At 39.9% G+C, this 15,323-nt stretch overlaps 3 protein-coding genes across 3 annotated transcripts; all 3 read right to left on the reverse strand.

The window, feature by feature from the left end:
- Positions 1-1,143: 1,143 nt before the first annotated feature.
- On the reverse strand, positions 1,144-1,966 carry RB195_013314 (uncharacterized protein; the record flags this gene model as incomplete). The annotated part of the gene is made up of 3 exons (XM_064203069.1): positions 1,144-1,600; positions 1,716-1,779; positions 1,882-1,966. 3 exons carry the CDS (start codon positions 1,964-1,966, stop codon positions 1,144-1,146), a joined length of 606 nt encoding a protein of 201 aa, XP_064058950.1.
- A 1,725-nt stretch (positions 1,967-3,691) lies between these two features.
- RB195_013315 (uncharacterized protein) lies at positions 3,692-4,066 on the reverse strand (the record flags this gene model as incomplete). Its single annotated transcript, XM_064203070.1, has 2 exons — positions 3,692-3,881; positions 3,951-4,066. The coding sequence occupies 2 exons, from the start codon at positions 4,064-4,066 to the stop codon at positions 3,692-3,694; spliced, it is 306 nt and encodes a 101-aa protein (XP_064058951.1).
- Positions 4,067-10,328: 6,262 nt separating this feature from the next.
- RB195_013316 (uncharacterized protein) lies at positions 10,329-10,660 on the reverse strand (the record flags this gene model as incomplete). The annotated part of the gene is made up of 2 exons (XM_013441244.2): positions 10,329-10,437; positions 10,506-10,660. The coding sequence occupies 2 exons, from the start codon at positions 10,658-10,660 to the stop codon at positions 10,329-10,331; spliced, it is 264 nt and encodes an 87-aa protein (XP_013296698.1).
- Positions 10,661-15,323: the final 4,663 nt, after the last annotated feature.

The following is a 15,323-nucleotide window of genomic DNA, read 5'->3' on the forward strand; positions in this document are numbered from 1 at the left end:
GGTAGTGCTGTGATCAACGAACTTTTAGTTCTTCGTCTACACAGATCGACAATCTGTATATTTATCGACAATGTATCTATACACATAATTTTGAGATACATTTAAAAATTTATTCCTGTATAAGTCGCCCTGCGAATCCGACGAAAGGGCTCACCACGCTGCCTTAACTGATGAACAACGGACAGTCTAACGGAGAAAGTTTGTGGCATTGACGCGGCAGGTTTCTTCGCAAAATCATTTTGTGAAAAAATTTGTAATTCTGTCTAATATCGCGTTTACCAGTAGTTACAACTTGACTCGTAGTCGTCGTATGAGGTAGTCTGTTGCGCCACCAGATTTAGCCAATAGGGTAAGTACCGGCCCCGAGTGTTGTTAATTTAGTTTGCAAACCGTTTGAATGCTTTGTGTATGGTGATGAGGCGCTTGGAGAGTAAGTCACTGATTGCTTTGATTCCTCCAAGCTCTGACGAAGGCGATCACACCGAAATGTTAGCTTTTAATAAAGAAATATCAATAACAACATTAACGAAGTCGAAGCTTCACCATCGTTGAATTTTGGCATTGTAGAGCTGAATCGTACACTACTTTTTTTTCTTAGCAGAACGAAGATTTAATATATATTTTTGGTTGATTTGCTTGAGCTGTAGCCAAGATTGGTATTGATCTTCTTTGTGAACTAACGGCTAACGTTTCGGCGTTATTGCCTTCGTCAGAGCCTGGAAAAATCAAAGCCATCTGTGACTTATCCTCTCAAGCGCCTCATCCCCCTACAGAAAGTATTCAAACGATGGGGAAACTCAAAGGACAACATATCGGCCAGCGCTCACCTCATTCGCTGAAATTTGATAGCGTACAGACCACCACGTACCACAAATTTGAATCACAAGTTTTTTTTTTAAAGAGGCAAGTAGATTAGAACCTGAGTAGATATTGATAAGGGGCTAGTTAGTTTGTGGTTTTAATGCGTTCATCCCTTCTATTCATTTTTGGGCTTTTGGCGATTATCCAAATGTCTCCAGTGTTTTGCGCGCTATGATCTCGGACTCGAAGGATGCTATAGTAACTTCTACTTCGATTTCGGAGTTTTGATGACATGTTCTACGGTGTGCTCCGAGTGGGGTGGAGAGCGTAGATTTCGTGACTTCATCTTGATGTTCCTTGACCGGAATACACACAGGCCGTCTCCTGACACCACGCGTTCACTCGTGACACCATGCAATTACGCTCTTTTCCGTACGGGCATACCACGCAGCTGAGAATTGTGCGGAGTTCTGTCATACTCACCTGCTGACACTTGAGGTCTCGATTATGTACCGGCTGACACTTGAGGTTCACTGGTAGTACTCCTACAACCCTTACGTCATCCTGTAGACCCACTTTGCGTAGACAGCTACGTACCGCTCTGGTCATATCATCACATATGTAAGGTAGACAGAACGGAATCTCTTCTCGGCCATATACGATGTTGGGCCTTCGAGAGAAGTCGTGTCTGTCGAGTGATCCAATTCTAGTCACGTACCCATTGGAAATAGCCACTTTGTGGATCAGGTTTACAGACGATGTTTTTTCCTGGCTGCTCGATGCAACTCTTGTCGCCGTTCTGTACATGCTACTTATAATGGTGTTTTTCGTTTCGCTGGGATGCGCTGAAAGGTAGTGGGTTAAGATGTTTTTGCTAGGACAAGGACAGTTCGAAAATGGGCACTATTAAGAACCTGTTATTGTTGTTACTGATCTTTATTCTAGCTAACGTTTCGGCATCTTTGCCTTTTCCAATGCCTGGAAAATCAAAGACACGTGTAATCTACCATCTCAAACGCCTCGTCACCCCACAAGATATGATTTAGCAACGTCAGAGAAGTAGACCACAATAATGCTCACCTTGATAGCCACAAAGTCGCGATGTTAGCGGACTACCGGGTTGTTTGAGTTGTTGAATAGTAACTAATAACGATGCTCCTTGCATCTGACCCTGTAACTCAAAACCCGCAAAGGTGTTGTTACGGTACCAACTCGTTGGTCACGGCGATGCATCTTTCATCGCGATTCATAATTGGACTTTTGGCTGTTATGTAAAACGCTTCTAATGTTTTTCGCGCAAGAACATCGGGTTTGCGTGGCAACATCGTGACAGCCATCTTAAAGAGATGTGGACCCACGAATCTGAGGTGGTACAGATTTCAGGTGGAGTATTCGTACACGGGATAGTAGATTATGGGGAGGGGGTGATTCCATTTCTTCCTAATTGCTGTAAAAAAAGGCCCGTAAGATACGGCGATCTGGCGCACTATTTTCTGCAAGTAGTTCGACTGGAGCGCGCCAGCCTTGTGCGGCGCCGCATCTTCCGGGCCGTTTTTTACGGCAATTAGGAAGAAATAGACGGAATCACTCTCCTCTCCATAATCTACTATCCCTTATAGAAATACTCCACCTGAAATCTGCGCACCTAAAGGGTTTAATGGTTTGTATTTTACTGTCTATCCTATCTGGGTATTATTTAACCCACAGGAGGAGCATAAAGTACCCATGTCGTATGTAGACGTAAAGTTAAAACTATCAACCCCTATAGGTGCTCATCGCAGACAGTGTCATGAAAACACTCATTTCAAGATAATAGTTACGATCATGGCAAGAAAACCCGACGTTCTGGCACGAAAAACATTAGGAGCGTTCTATATGACACCCAAAAGTCCAATTATGAATCGTAAAGAAGAATACATCGCTGTTGCATCGGAATAAATTGAACTGTGTCTTCGTTCTGGGGTTCCAGGTACTGGAGAAGGCGATGACGCCGAAACGTTAGCCAGAAAAAGATCAGTAACAATCTAGTTCTGCTAAAAAAATCAGGGAGATAAATTAAAAGAGTATCTATAGTTTCACTTTATTTAATTATTTATTTATTTATTCCGGTAAATGGCTTACCAAAAATGATGTTGCAAGGACGAAGCACAAAGGTAAGTAAATGATGGAATAAATAAATGCATAATGTGAAGAGAGGAAGAGAGAAAAGAATGCAGCGAGCAGGGATCAGTTTCAATTTAAACATCACGTTTCAGCTATAAAACACTCGTATCGCATTTCATTTTTGCCTCTAATGGATTTCAGAAGGAGAACTAGAGAAATTAGGTCTTTTCATAAGAGAAAATGATTTGAGGGACAAAACGATTTGGTTAATGAGTTGGACTCTTTTTTGCTCGCTACCTTCACTCGCTCCGCAATCGAAGCGCTATCACATAGCAATATTTAGCCTGTATTTGAACGTTTACTTTGAAGCTGTTTCTAAGAAGATAAAAGTTGTCCTGTGAAGTCCTTGTGATCCTAAAATTGAATGAATCGGGCTATTCTGCTTGTTCTGGAAATTGACTAAATCTAAATTCCCTCCTCACTTTTCTCTCTTTACTCTGCTTTCTTTGATGTTAAAACGTGTACTGCCAAGTGGTTAACCTTGTTTAATCAACAGTAATTGTCTGGATGACCCGAGAGAACTTTACAACAATAAGTTTAAAAAATATGATTTTTCTTTTTTTTAGCTCACGAGAGCACCATGGACCACCAACCAGCTTCTTCATTGTCGTAGTGTTTATATATTGTTCGTATTTTGAATATTCTATGTAATTTACGAGTGTTTATTGGAGTGAGATTGACAAATATTGCGAATATACAGATAAAAGTGTTTGTCAATCGTTGACAATTATTTTCCTCCGCATCCGCAAGGTGATGGTGGTGGAGCGCATCCACATGGCGCAGGTGGAGGAGGTGGTGGTGGTGCTGGTGGGGCACATCCGCATGGTGATGGTGGTGGAGCACATCCACATCCGCTTCCGCCGCCACCACCACCAGTTGGTAGAGATGGAAGAGAGAGCGATGGAAGGGATAGTCCACTGAAAAAAGTACAAAAATTACCGTAACGCTTGTTGAACCGAACTAATTTCACAACAGCTCTCACTTACCTTCCTCCACCGCCACCACCGCATCCACAACCTCCACCACTACTTCCGAAGAAAATAGCTGAAGTGTTGGAAACAAATAGAAGTGTGCAAACGGCAAACAAAGTGAATCGGGACATATCTGAAATTGAGGGACGTTGTAAGTTCTGCAGAATATTATTAGCAACTGGACATTTAGGAAATTATCCTAAAACTGATAGAAAGGACAGAAATCTGCTGAAATCTTGAGGGGAAGTATTTTCAGAACACTTGAAATGTGCTTCCGATATGTGTGAGGATTTACGCAACGGCCGATCCCTTTATACGCATAGCGCCTACGTGTTTCAGTTCATAGCGAGTCCACGAACGAGTTGTAAACAAGCGTCCAAAGAATAGAATCCGATCGGCATACGTATGATTTATCTCTTGTTCTATACCTGATTTCACTAAGGTAGACCTTCTTTTACTTCCTAGTAGCATCAAATTACGTATAGTATCATGCTGTCGATTGATTTTTTGAGAAGAACTAAGTCATTTCCCTCAGAAAGCAAATACAAAAGGAAGAATTCGAGAGGAAAATCTTTGAGAAAAACTGCGTGGGAAATCTATTGAACCGAGTTTTATCGGATTTCTGCAGAATATTCGGCGGAATTCGACGAATTTAATTGTAAATTTAAGACGGAGGAATTTCTACCCATATTTTCCTGGAAATAAATATATGTTTAGGTGCACGCGATAAAAAGAAATAGAGGAGAACCTAACTTCAAAGAAAAGCACTCTTTTATTGACTACGAATTTATAATTTAATTTCTAAAATTTAGTTAATAATAAATATTAATAAGTAATAAATATAATTTATAATTTCTAAAATGTTTCATGCGGTTCTTTTCGGATTAGGGATTCGTTGAAAATTTTGATAGCAGTTACCAATTTCTTGAATATAGGCTAATTTTTTGCCATGTTACTTCAAATATTACACTTCACAAAGGCAATTGAAGTCTGGCTGCATGATTTCTGTTCAACATAAATCAACCATAACCATTTCTGTAGTGGACTGTACTATCCAGTCTCATGCCAGCAATAGGGACCCTAAAGGGTCTTCTATGGAGCCATCCGTTGTCGTAGCTGTATTTGAGTCCAGACCAGTCAGCGACTATGAACTACCTCCTAATCATCTTGTTATGTCGAGACCTAGAAGAAACCTCGGATCAGTAGCGGATCCAGCGCATTACAGTGTCTAAGGTGAAAGTGCATGGTAAAGGTAACAAGATGATTAGAGAGAACAAGGGGAGACTTCGGGTAGAGCTGGATTTGAACCTCGCCGTTCCCCAGGTCAGTTAGTGACTTTGTATCAGTTGTCAAAAATCAGCTATATGTCAGACTTACTTTCCTCGTACTCGTCCACGCCTGGTCCCGCATTATCAAAGATATTGGTATGACAAGTACGGATCTGCTGCGTCGGCGCGGACGGAAGTTACGACCAGGGTCAACGTTGGGGTTTTTCCTACAGGTGTTGTAAGAGGGAGACAAGACAAGGAGTAAACGCGGGTACGCAATGGGTCATATTCGACGCTTCCCCTTGAAGTAAATAAAATCTTGTAACATTTGAATGATTGGGGAAGATTCTAACATCCTGTACAACGAAATTAGTTTAGTTAGGATGAGGGCGTACAATCCACAAAATGATAAAAAGTTCTTATTCTTCACAGTTCTGGTAACGGAACTAATGACTCCCCTGGAGCAGTTTTGATGATGGACGAGTTGGGATTTTTTTGCTGCTTCAAGCTAGGCCCCATGACGTCGGATTCGCTTTGGGGGGGGGGGGGGCCCAAACCGTACAAAATTGTACACCGTATTTATAGTCAGACGTCAATATGAGAACAAGCCATAGATTAGCGAAATAAAAATTGTGTATTAAAGATGACTTAAAGGCAGCATAACACGAATCTGACGTGATGAGGGAATCCACGGGAAAAGCTAAAGATGGTGTTGTAACTTTCGGGATCCGGTGTTGTTCCGCTCACCTCTCTCAAATCGTAGTAAAAAAAAGTGTGAAAGACTCCGTTTTATCCTACGATTTCAGTTGCAATGCGCCACCTTTGCGCACGCGCCCCACATGCGACCGGTCGAAGATTGAAGAGGCGTATTCAAGTAAAACCAGCGAATAGGCTACTGAGGGGATCAGGACTTGTACATAGAGGAGCGTTCTCACGTACCTCGTAGGAAATTAAGCGGTTCCCACGCGGTTTTTTTTTACGACGATTAGGGAGGGATGGTTGAGTTACCGGCTATCCAGGAATCTACAATTCCATCTCTAGGCTTTTCCGTGGGTTCCCTCACCACGTCAGATTCGTGGTATGCTGACTAATAGAAAATACAAAGGCATTGAAAATAAATAGTTCAAAATGCTACCCATGGATTTTGATCTTTAAAAAATTAACTTATTACCGCAAATATCAAATGTAAAAGTTACAAACCTTTATATAATTGTTTTACATAAGAGAAATGGAGATAACCAGATGTGAATTGGTTTTGAGGATTAAGAGACCGTGAAAAGGAAACTTCATTTCTTTCATTGCTTGCGGCACGCCTCCATTACAGCAAATTCGATACACTGGAGATCTGTCTATTTATTAGGCCATTTACTGTTTGTTGTCTATTTACTTTTTGTATTTATTGTTATTTATTACTTATTTATTTGTTTATTCGTCTATTTATTATTAATAATATAGTAAGATATGTAATCTCTATTTTGCTTAGAAGTGTAAGCCTGGTATAAGTGGGTGTAGCTCCACTTCTCTCAAGACGAGAACCCGCTGCTCAGGGATTTCTTCGATTCCTCATAAGAAGATTGTGACGGATTTTTTAATCACACTGCCGTAGTCGCGTAGCGAGGAAGGTGCGAAAATTCGGATTTTTCAGCGCGTCAAAATATGTGTCACTTTGAAAAGAGTCGGATAACTCAGATCATACCTTACAAATATTTATAATCTAAAATATTTTATACAGATAGATTTTTCCTCGTTATGGGTTATTCTTTTTTCACTTTTCAAGTTTCTTTTCGTTTTCTTAAAAGTTAGTTGGGAACCGCACTTACTTTTCTTTCTACAACACCGCTACTAACTTCTATCCCAGAATCTGACGTCGCCGACGGAATAGTCCGTCGCAAACCGTCAGAATTTTTGGGAGTAGGCAAAATTAAAATTTGAAAATGGGTATTCAAATGCAAACGAGCTGCTGATTTTAAATATACTTCAAGAATTTAGTTTTGACAAATGGTTGGCCTGAAAACAAGTAAAAGATTCCGTAGCCATCGTTAATTACTTTCACATCCTTGTAGGTGTCTCTTGCGACAATTTAGAAATGTTCATTTCAACCTAGTAAAATGTGCCCCAGTCCGGAAATCATTCTCACTCACGATCGATGTTCATCGCTAAAATCGCCTACAAATCGTAAATGTTATTAATTTGTCTTTACTTATTTATTTTTATTTCATTCATTGTTTATTATATTATCATCTTATTGTAGTTTATTCATCGATTTTCTAGCTAATTCTTTTGAAATTTTACATAATTTTAATATACGTAATAATAATTTTAATATAAAAATATATATAATTTTTAATACGTAATTTTTTAGTTCCCACATGAGCGACTATACTAAACGGAATGAGAAGAGCGGGGGGAGTGATGGTTTCTGGGAGCATAGCATTCCTATCATTAATTGATTATAGTTTAACTTCAATAGATTCAATCAATGTAAAATTGGAGACATTCCTTAAAGGTATCACCCCACCTAAGGTGGTGCAGATTTCAGATGGAGTATTCGCATACGGGGTGTGAGACTATGGAGAGGGGGGTGATTCCGTCCATTTCTTCCTTACAGCCGTAAAAAACGGTCCGGAAGATGCGGCGCCACACAAGGCTGGCGCGCTCCAGTCGAACTCCTTGTAGAAAATATTGCGCCAAAACGCCCGAAGCCGTGCCGTCCGGGCCGTTTTTTACGGGAATTAGGAAGAAATGGACGGAATCACCCCTCTCTCCATAGTCTCTCATCCCGTATACGAATACTCCACCTGAAATCCGTACCACCTCAGATTCGTGGAGTGATGCCTTTAAGCAGGAGTAAATGGTTTGATTTCGGAAAGATTTCGTTTTCATGTCATGAATTTTTTTAGCATTTCCTTGCGTATAAAAGCTCGATGACTTCATGTTTATTAACGCGTTGGCGACAACGTGGTCCACATTTGGAGTACAGTTGTTTTTTTTTGTTTTCTGCTGCTTTTTTTTAAATTTGACTTAACTATATTTCTACTTTTTTGCCACTATTTCTACTCGAATAAATAAATAACACCCAAGTGAAGATGGATACTGCGTAGTCGCGGAAAGTCTTTTATTTTTTTTTTGAATTTCAACTATAATAACAATAACATGTGCATTGCAGTCGCCGACGAGAAAATAACTAAATAAAAATAAAAATAAATAATAAATAATAAAGATAACTAATGAAGTAAATAACCTAACCCTGGCTGCGACTGTCGTGGAGTAATTCAAGCAGTGAACGCTCTTTCAAACATAAGAATGCTACAACCAAGTTATATCTGATTAAGTAAAGTCTGAATTCAGTTATGATTAATCAAAAACTGCATTCTATACGTAAGGAAAAGGTGAAAAATTTCATCGTATCTTTTCAGATTAGAGATGGTCGCCACCAAGTACTTTGTGACAAGTTCTTATGAATTTGGGTCCAGTTCTGCCAACCTAATAATACCTGGAAAATATGAGCAGCAAGTGTCTTCGACGACCTCCTAGTTTTTATCCGAGCCTTAACTCTTGATAGGTTCAGTACTTAATGTGCTCCTCTTATCAGTTAGACAATATGATTTACTGTACGCTCGTTATCAATCCATTTTTTTGTAGTTTTAAAGGCATCAGCCCACGAATCTGGAGTGGTACGGATTTCTGATGGAGTATCCGTATACGAGATCGTAGATTATAAGAGAGGATGGTGATTCCATTCATTTCTTCCTAATTGCCGTAAAAAACGGTCTGGAAGATACGGCTTCGGGCGTTCTGGCGCACTATTTTCCACAAGGAGTTCGACTGGAGCGCGCCACCCTTATGCACGCGCCGCATCTTCCGGACCGTTTTTACGTCAATTAAGAAGAAATGGACGGAATCACACCCCTCTCCATAATCTATTATCCAGTATACGAATACTCCACCTGAAATCCGTACCACCTCAGATTCGTGGGCTGATGCCTTTAAGCAATCTTCATTTGTTCTTTTCTTTTTCTTATTTCTTCTCTTTTTTCATGCAACCATTTTGTCCTTTGTCTTATACATGCTACAGTACTCTGTTTAACCTTGGTTTTTTCATACCTTCTTTTTTTCACTATCGAAGGCTTCAGAAGAACTACTGAGTGTCAAGTTTAGCTTGGGGATTGTAAAAAGTGAAAGAACTTATGGTGTCACTTCGGCTGCTTGCACTCTTCACGTCAACTTTTTTCTTAAAGACATCACCCCACGAATCTGAGGTAACACGCATTTCAGGTGGAGTATTCTTACACGTGATGATAGATTACGGAGAGGGAGGTGATTCCGTCCATTTCTTCCTAATTACCGTAAAAAACGGCCCGGAAGATGCGGCGCCGCACAAGGCTGGCGCGCTCCAGTCGAACTCCTTGTAGAAAATAGTGCGCCAAAACGCATGAAGCCGTATCTTCCGGGCCGTTTTTTACGGCAATTAGGAAGAAATGGGCAGAATCACCATTCTCTGCGTAGTCTCCCATCCCGTATACGAATACTCCACCTGAAATCTGCACCACCTCAGATTCGTGGAGTGATGCCTTTAAGATATGTATTCCCTTACATATTTTCATCATATTTTTCACATGCAAGGTTAGACTGCTGGGCGAATCTTTGCATGGGCAAAGTTTCGCCGAGAATATCTTGAACTCTGCTTTGAGTTAGTTTTCTACACTTTGACTGCATCTGGAATTTATCTCTGTTGTTTTGATAGCCTCGGGGTTACGTTTCTCCAATGTGTTACGGCCATAATTGTTTAATTTCCTCAAATTCCCTTTAAAAAATGATAAAACTTAAGGTTCACATTGGTGAAGACGATCGGTATGATTCAAAATAAAGACATGTGGGACCTGGGATTTACTCGGTATTGTTTTGTTGGCCATATCGCTTCGGCTGTGTATTTCGAAGCCAGAGGCGTGTCCTTGTAGCCCTCTGACAAGTTGATACAGATTGACTGTTATGAATTTCTTATTGAAATCGTTGACGTTCTCTTGTTGGTCGTCTATATCAGAATGAAACACTTTTATTTGTTATTGAGCATGAAATTAGTTTCCAGAGATGTACAGGCAAAGTGTATGAAATACGAGTAATCCATTTACTTTCCACCGCATCCACATGGCGATGGTGGTGGAGCACATCCACATCCACCTCCGCCGCCTCCAGTTGGCAAAGATGGAAGCGAGAGGGAAGGAAGAGAGAGACCACTGAAAACAGGAACGCAGTAGTATTGGCCGAAATGAACTGATTTCACCATAACTCGAGTAGCACTTACCCGCCGCCACCTCCTCCACAACCGCATGGAGGTGGTGGTGGTGGAGCACATCCACAACCGCCACCACCACCTCCACCACTTCCGAAGAAAATGGCTGAAGTGTTGCACACAAGCAGAGCAGCAAACACAGTGAATAGAATGTGTTGAGAAGACATTTCTGAAGAAAATCATAAGATTATTCAGAAACGTGAAATTAAATAGGATTAGGAAGAAGATGATTGAATGACTGGGCACAGATAGCTCGAAAACAAGTAACTCTATATATTTTTTTATTAAGGGAATGCTAATAATGCTTTTCTATTGTGAAAAAGCTAAAGGAATAATGTGATGATACCTGTGAGAGCGGATTTTTATACGCGTAGCTTACAGCAGCGATCCAGTACGTAGCGAGTTCGCCGCGTAGGCGTACGGCGCCAATTCGGTTCTAGGTATTCGGCGAATATTAGTTCTATGAACGCTTTCACGAGATTATTAAGATAACCGGCATTTCTTTGGCAAGAAACAAGTTTTTTTTTTATTTTTGAAGGAAAGGAGAGAATCGGAAAGAGTCCAATATGAAAGGTTATAGGCGAAGCAGACAAATATGAAATATTGTTATTTTTTAAACCGAAGAAATTGGAAAAATTAGCTATAAATAAGATAATTGCTGTGTAATTGTAATGATTTCCGGCCCATTTTCTTAGTCTTTTTTTTGAAAGATTTTCTTTCTCAAATATCAACAACACAAGCAACAGCAGCTCAAAAGGGACCCTCAAAAAATTCTTGTCCACTGATCGAACTTTACATCTTCACCTATGTCTTGAGCTGCTCACGAAGCGAGAAATTTTCTATGCATGAATATTTTGAGAATGAAAATTCTGAATTCGCTGAATAATTAGTAGAATTCGTGCCAAATTTATTTTTTTGAAGTTCTGAAATTTGTGACGAACGTTATCCGATGCGAATCAAAGAGAAAAAGAATATAAGATGAGATAAATGCAAATGTGAAGAAAATTCGTGGAAAAAGTGCACTTTCGCTTTCACCTCTGAAAATTAGAGGAAAAACAAGTATATGAAAGCTGACGGACGTGACATATTATTTAACGCGTCCATCAGCTTTTTTTTGTACTCGTTTATGATATATGTAATTTTTTTCAAAAGGAAAAAATTCAAAAGCTAAGGGAAAGAGTGGGGTGAATTTTATATTACTCGTACATTTTCATTTTTCTTCCATAATGCAAGTCGATTTAAATTTTGCTTGGATGAGAGCTTCATATAAAATTATTAAATAATACTGTAGCCAATAATAATATTAATATAAAAACGAAAAATAACAAAAAAGGTCTGATCGATCGTCGAGAGGGGGTGTCATGCCTAAATCGATTAAAATCCTTCACCGATATTTATATTTTCCAATTTTTCTTGGCTGGACTCTACTGATTCCGTTCAGAATGTAGTGATTCTTTAAACCAGACTTTACTGATGAGGATTTCAAGAACTCTAACAATTTCATCACCATTTAGTTAATTAACAAAGGACTTTAGTTAATAACTTAAGTTTTTTTCTCAAAACTACGATCGATCTTCATTTACTGTCCCCTTCGATTCTCTCCGCCCATATTGAGCTGAGAAAATTTCTCCAATTTCCCATAGAATCTTTTATTCGTAGATTGATTGTATTGATAATGTCCTGCTATCGAGTTACTTTTTTTTTCTCAGGATTTTCTGGACACTTAAAAAAAATCTACGGAGTGAGTTACATCTACATCTTTCATGCACATCAAAGATCATTAGACTAAAAAACTTCAGAGAAAGCAGCAAAACTTTGTCACATACATACATGCATACACATACACGTTCATAGTTCCTGTCCTTCCCATACAAATTCGTACCACTATAAATTTTCTTGGAAAAATTTGTTTTTTTTTTGCACTTATGGATATTGATTTGTGTGTCCTCGACTGATTTGCGTTCTGTGTTATTCATCCGCCATGCGCATATTTGAGAAGAATCCATGCCGATTGGAGGAATAACATGCAAAGCGCTTTTTTTCCTTAAGTACATCAAATCCTCTAGATGCACTTTTTCTTGTTTTTTCTTTGTTTTCGTTCTCTCAGTACTTACAGTAAACTCACATTTTGGTGGTTCTATTGAGAATTTTAACAATGGGGAACAATTTTTTACTCATAGAAATCTTTTGTAAAAGAAATATTAAGAGTATTCACATTGGATTCGTCCCAAGTGAATGAATCTGCAGAGAAATCGATAAAATCGTATATATCGTACTTCTGGAGCCATCGGATACTCTGAATCTAGGTCTAAACAGAGAGTTGAAGAGTTAAAATATAATATAACCTTCGGTCTTCTTCGTATCATTCCAAAAGGAAATAGCTCTCAGTTTTGGGTCCCGTGCAAAAGATTCTCGCAATTTCTTGTCATATATTCAATGTTGCGGATGAGAGGAACTTGAAAATTAATAAACAAATATAAATGCTCAATAAATAAACGCAATAAATAGCATTATACATAAAAAGAAAAACTGGAAAGAAAACATTCGTAAACAGTTTCGAACTCTTCGAGCTGTGTTCCAATGTGTTTCCGATAGATTTACGGTAGGCGGCAGCACGATAAGGAGCTTTACTGGATTTTGCCCTCTGGCTGGGAGCTAGCCATTAGCTACTGTAGTACTGTACGCTTTTTGCGAGCGGTTGAAAATTACGTCGTCTTGTACGTAACTGCGCACGCAATATTGCACCATGAATCAAAATTTATCAACTGTTAGTAACTGCCATCCATGGTGAGAAATGCTGCTGGTATAGGGCGGGTATAGCGCGGTGGATAAGAGGTACTGCTGTGACTCCACGATCGATCGATGGTTCGAAACCGCTATTGTGTTAACCAAGCCTTTCATCTCTCCGGGGTCGACAAGTTATTTACTTGACATATTTTTTATATTTACTTGACTGGGAGGATAAAAACACTGACCTGATAGATCGGCTAGCCACCGCAAGTCCTTGTAGAGGCCAGTTATGCGTTCGTAAACCTTGTAAATGATTCTGAGTTGAAGTAAACGCATTGGCGCATCCGAAACGGATTGATTGACGCCAGACACTTTATCCTTTTTATCCTTTATTCAAGTTTTCCTTTTTTGACATCGTGGTGATGGTAGAGACGAATCATTTGCTTATCTTATCCTTTATCCTCCATGCTTTCTTTATCCATGCTGGTAAATTGATGTGGTTCGTTTTTTCCAACCGTGTTCTGTCGAAACTCTTTTCCATGTATTGTCTTGTTTTTAGATTTTGAAAAAACAGTTAGACTGGAAAATCACTTGCTTGCCTTCATTTCTCAAACCTTTTTTTCCTTTATGCGGTAGAAAAGAGAAAAGAAATGTGGTCATGTGGACGACAACTGTTGGAATACGTGAATTTTCATCTCTTGCTAAAGGAGAAATTATTCGCATGAGAGGATTACACAAAGGCTTAGTGCTAGATATTTTTTTAAATTTATTTGCCGAGATAATGAGACTAATTTCCATAGTCATTCTAGCATTTTTCGGATTTACTTTTTTGATTATTTTATGTTTATTTGTTAACAGTTTACTTTAAAGGCATCACTCCACGGATCTGAGGTGGTACGGATTTCAGGTGAAGTACTCGTATACGGGATCGTAGATTAAGGAGAGAGGAGTGATTTCGTCCATTTCTTCCTAATTGCCGTAAAAAACGGCCCGGAAGATACGGCTTTGAGCGTTCCGGCGCACTATTTTCTACAAGGAGTTCGACTGGAGCGCGCCAGCCTTGTGCGGGGCTGCATAGGAAGAAATGGACGGAATCACCTTCCTCTCCATAATCTACTATCCCTTATAAGCGTACTCCACCTGAAATCTGCACCCACCTTAGATTCGTGCGGTGATGCCTTTAAGAATAGAGGGTAAAGTGTCTGGCGTTAATCAATCCGCTTGGGATGCGCCTCCAAGTTCACTTCAATTCAGAATCGTTTGAGGCTAACGGACGTGTAACTGCCCTATACAATGACTTGCGGGGCCAGCCGATGATCAAGTCAGTGTTTTTATCCTCGCAGACAAGTCTGGTAGCAATTTAGGGCGGTTTCGAACCCTTGACCGTGTGGCTACAACGGACCTCTAATCGACTGCGCCACACCTGACCTGTCCAGGTCACTGATTTGGGTTCTATATTTTCTTTTGCAAGGATATATCTCTCCTTTTTGCATCACCAGATGAAGGATCTGAATGGGTTCAGTTCTAAAGGGAACTCAAGGCATTTTAGAACAACGTTGACGTACGAATAGGAAAAAAAAACGCTAAGCATGTAACGATTTCCGTTTCCTGAGTGCTTGCTTTCTGCTAGCTGCTTTTTCTTGATACCCATTTATCGACTCCGGAGGGATGAAAGATTTGGTGAGGACTGGGGCGGATTCGAACCTCTGATTGATCGCGGAGGCAGCGGGACCTCTTACCGACTGTGCTACAACCGGACTACAATTTGAATTTCTTGAATTTGTTTTATCTCCATTAAAATTTAGGACCAAACTTTGTGGAGATGGCGGAGAATAGTCGTGTGCTGGACGGCCGGTGGGGCCAGAGGCTACGTCGCGGTAGCCTGGATAAACACGGGTGCTCTTTGCACTTATTCTCATGTGAAACTCCTATTAATGACTATAAGGGAGGTAATCGGTTGAACGGACTCGGATGTAAAGAGAATCAGAGCTAAACTTTAGAGGAGTGGAACTCTTTACGTACTGGGTTTTCCTGTCGGGAAATGTCCAGTGAGTTCGCAACCACTGAGGAAGAAATGATCGTTCAATGAGAAATCTTACA

This window comes from Necator americanus, chromosome V, assembly GCF_031761385.1.
Source record: "Necator americanus strain Aroian chromosome V, whole genome shotgun sequence".
Lineage (NCBI taxonomy): Eukaryota > Metazoa > Nematoda > Chromadorea > Rhabditida > Ancylostomatidae > Necator > Necator americanus.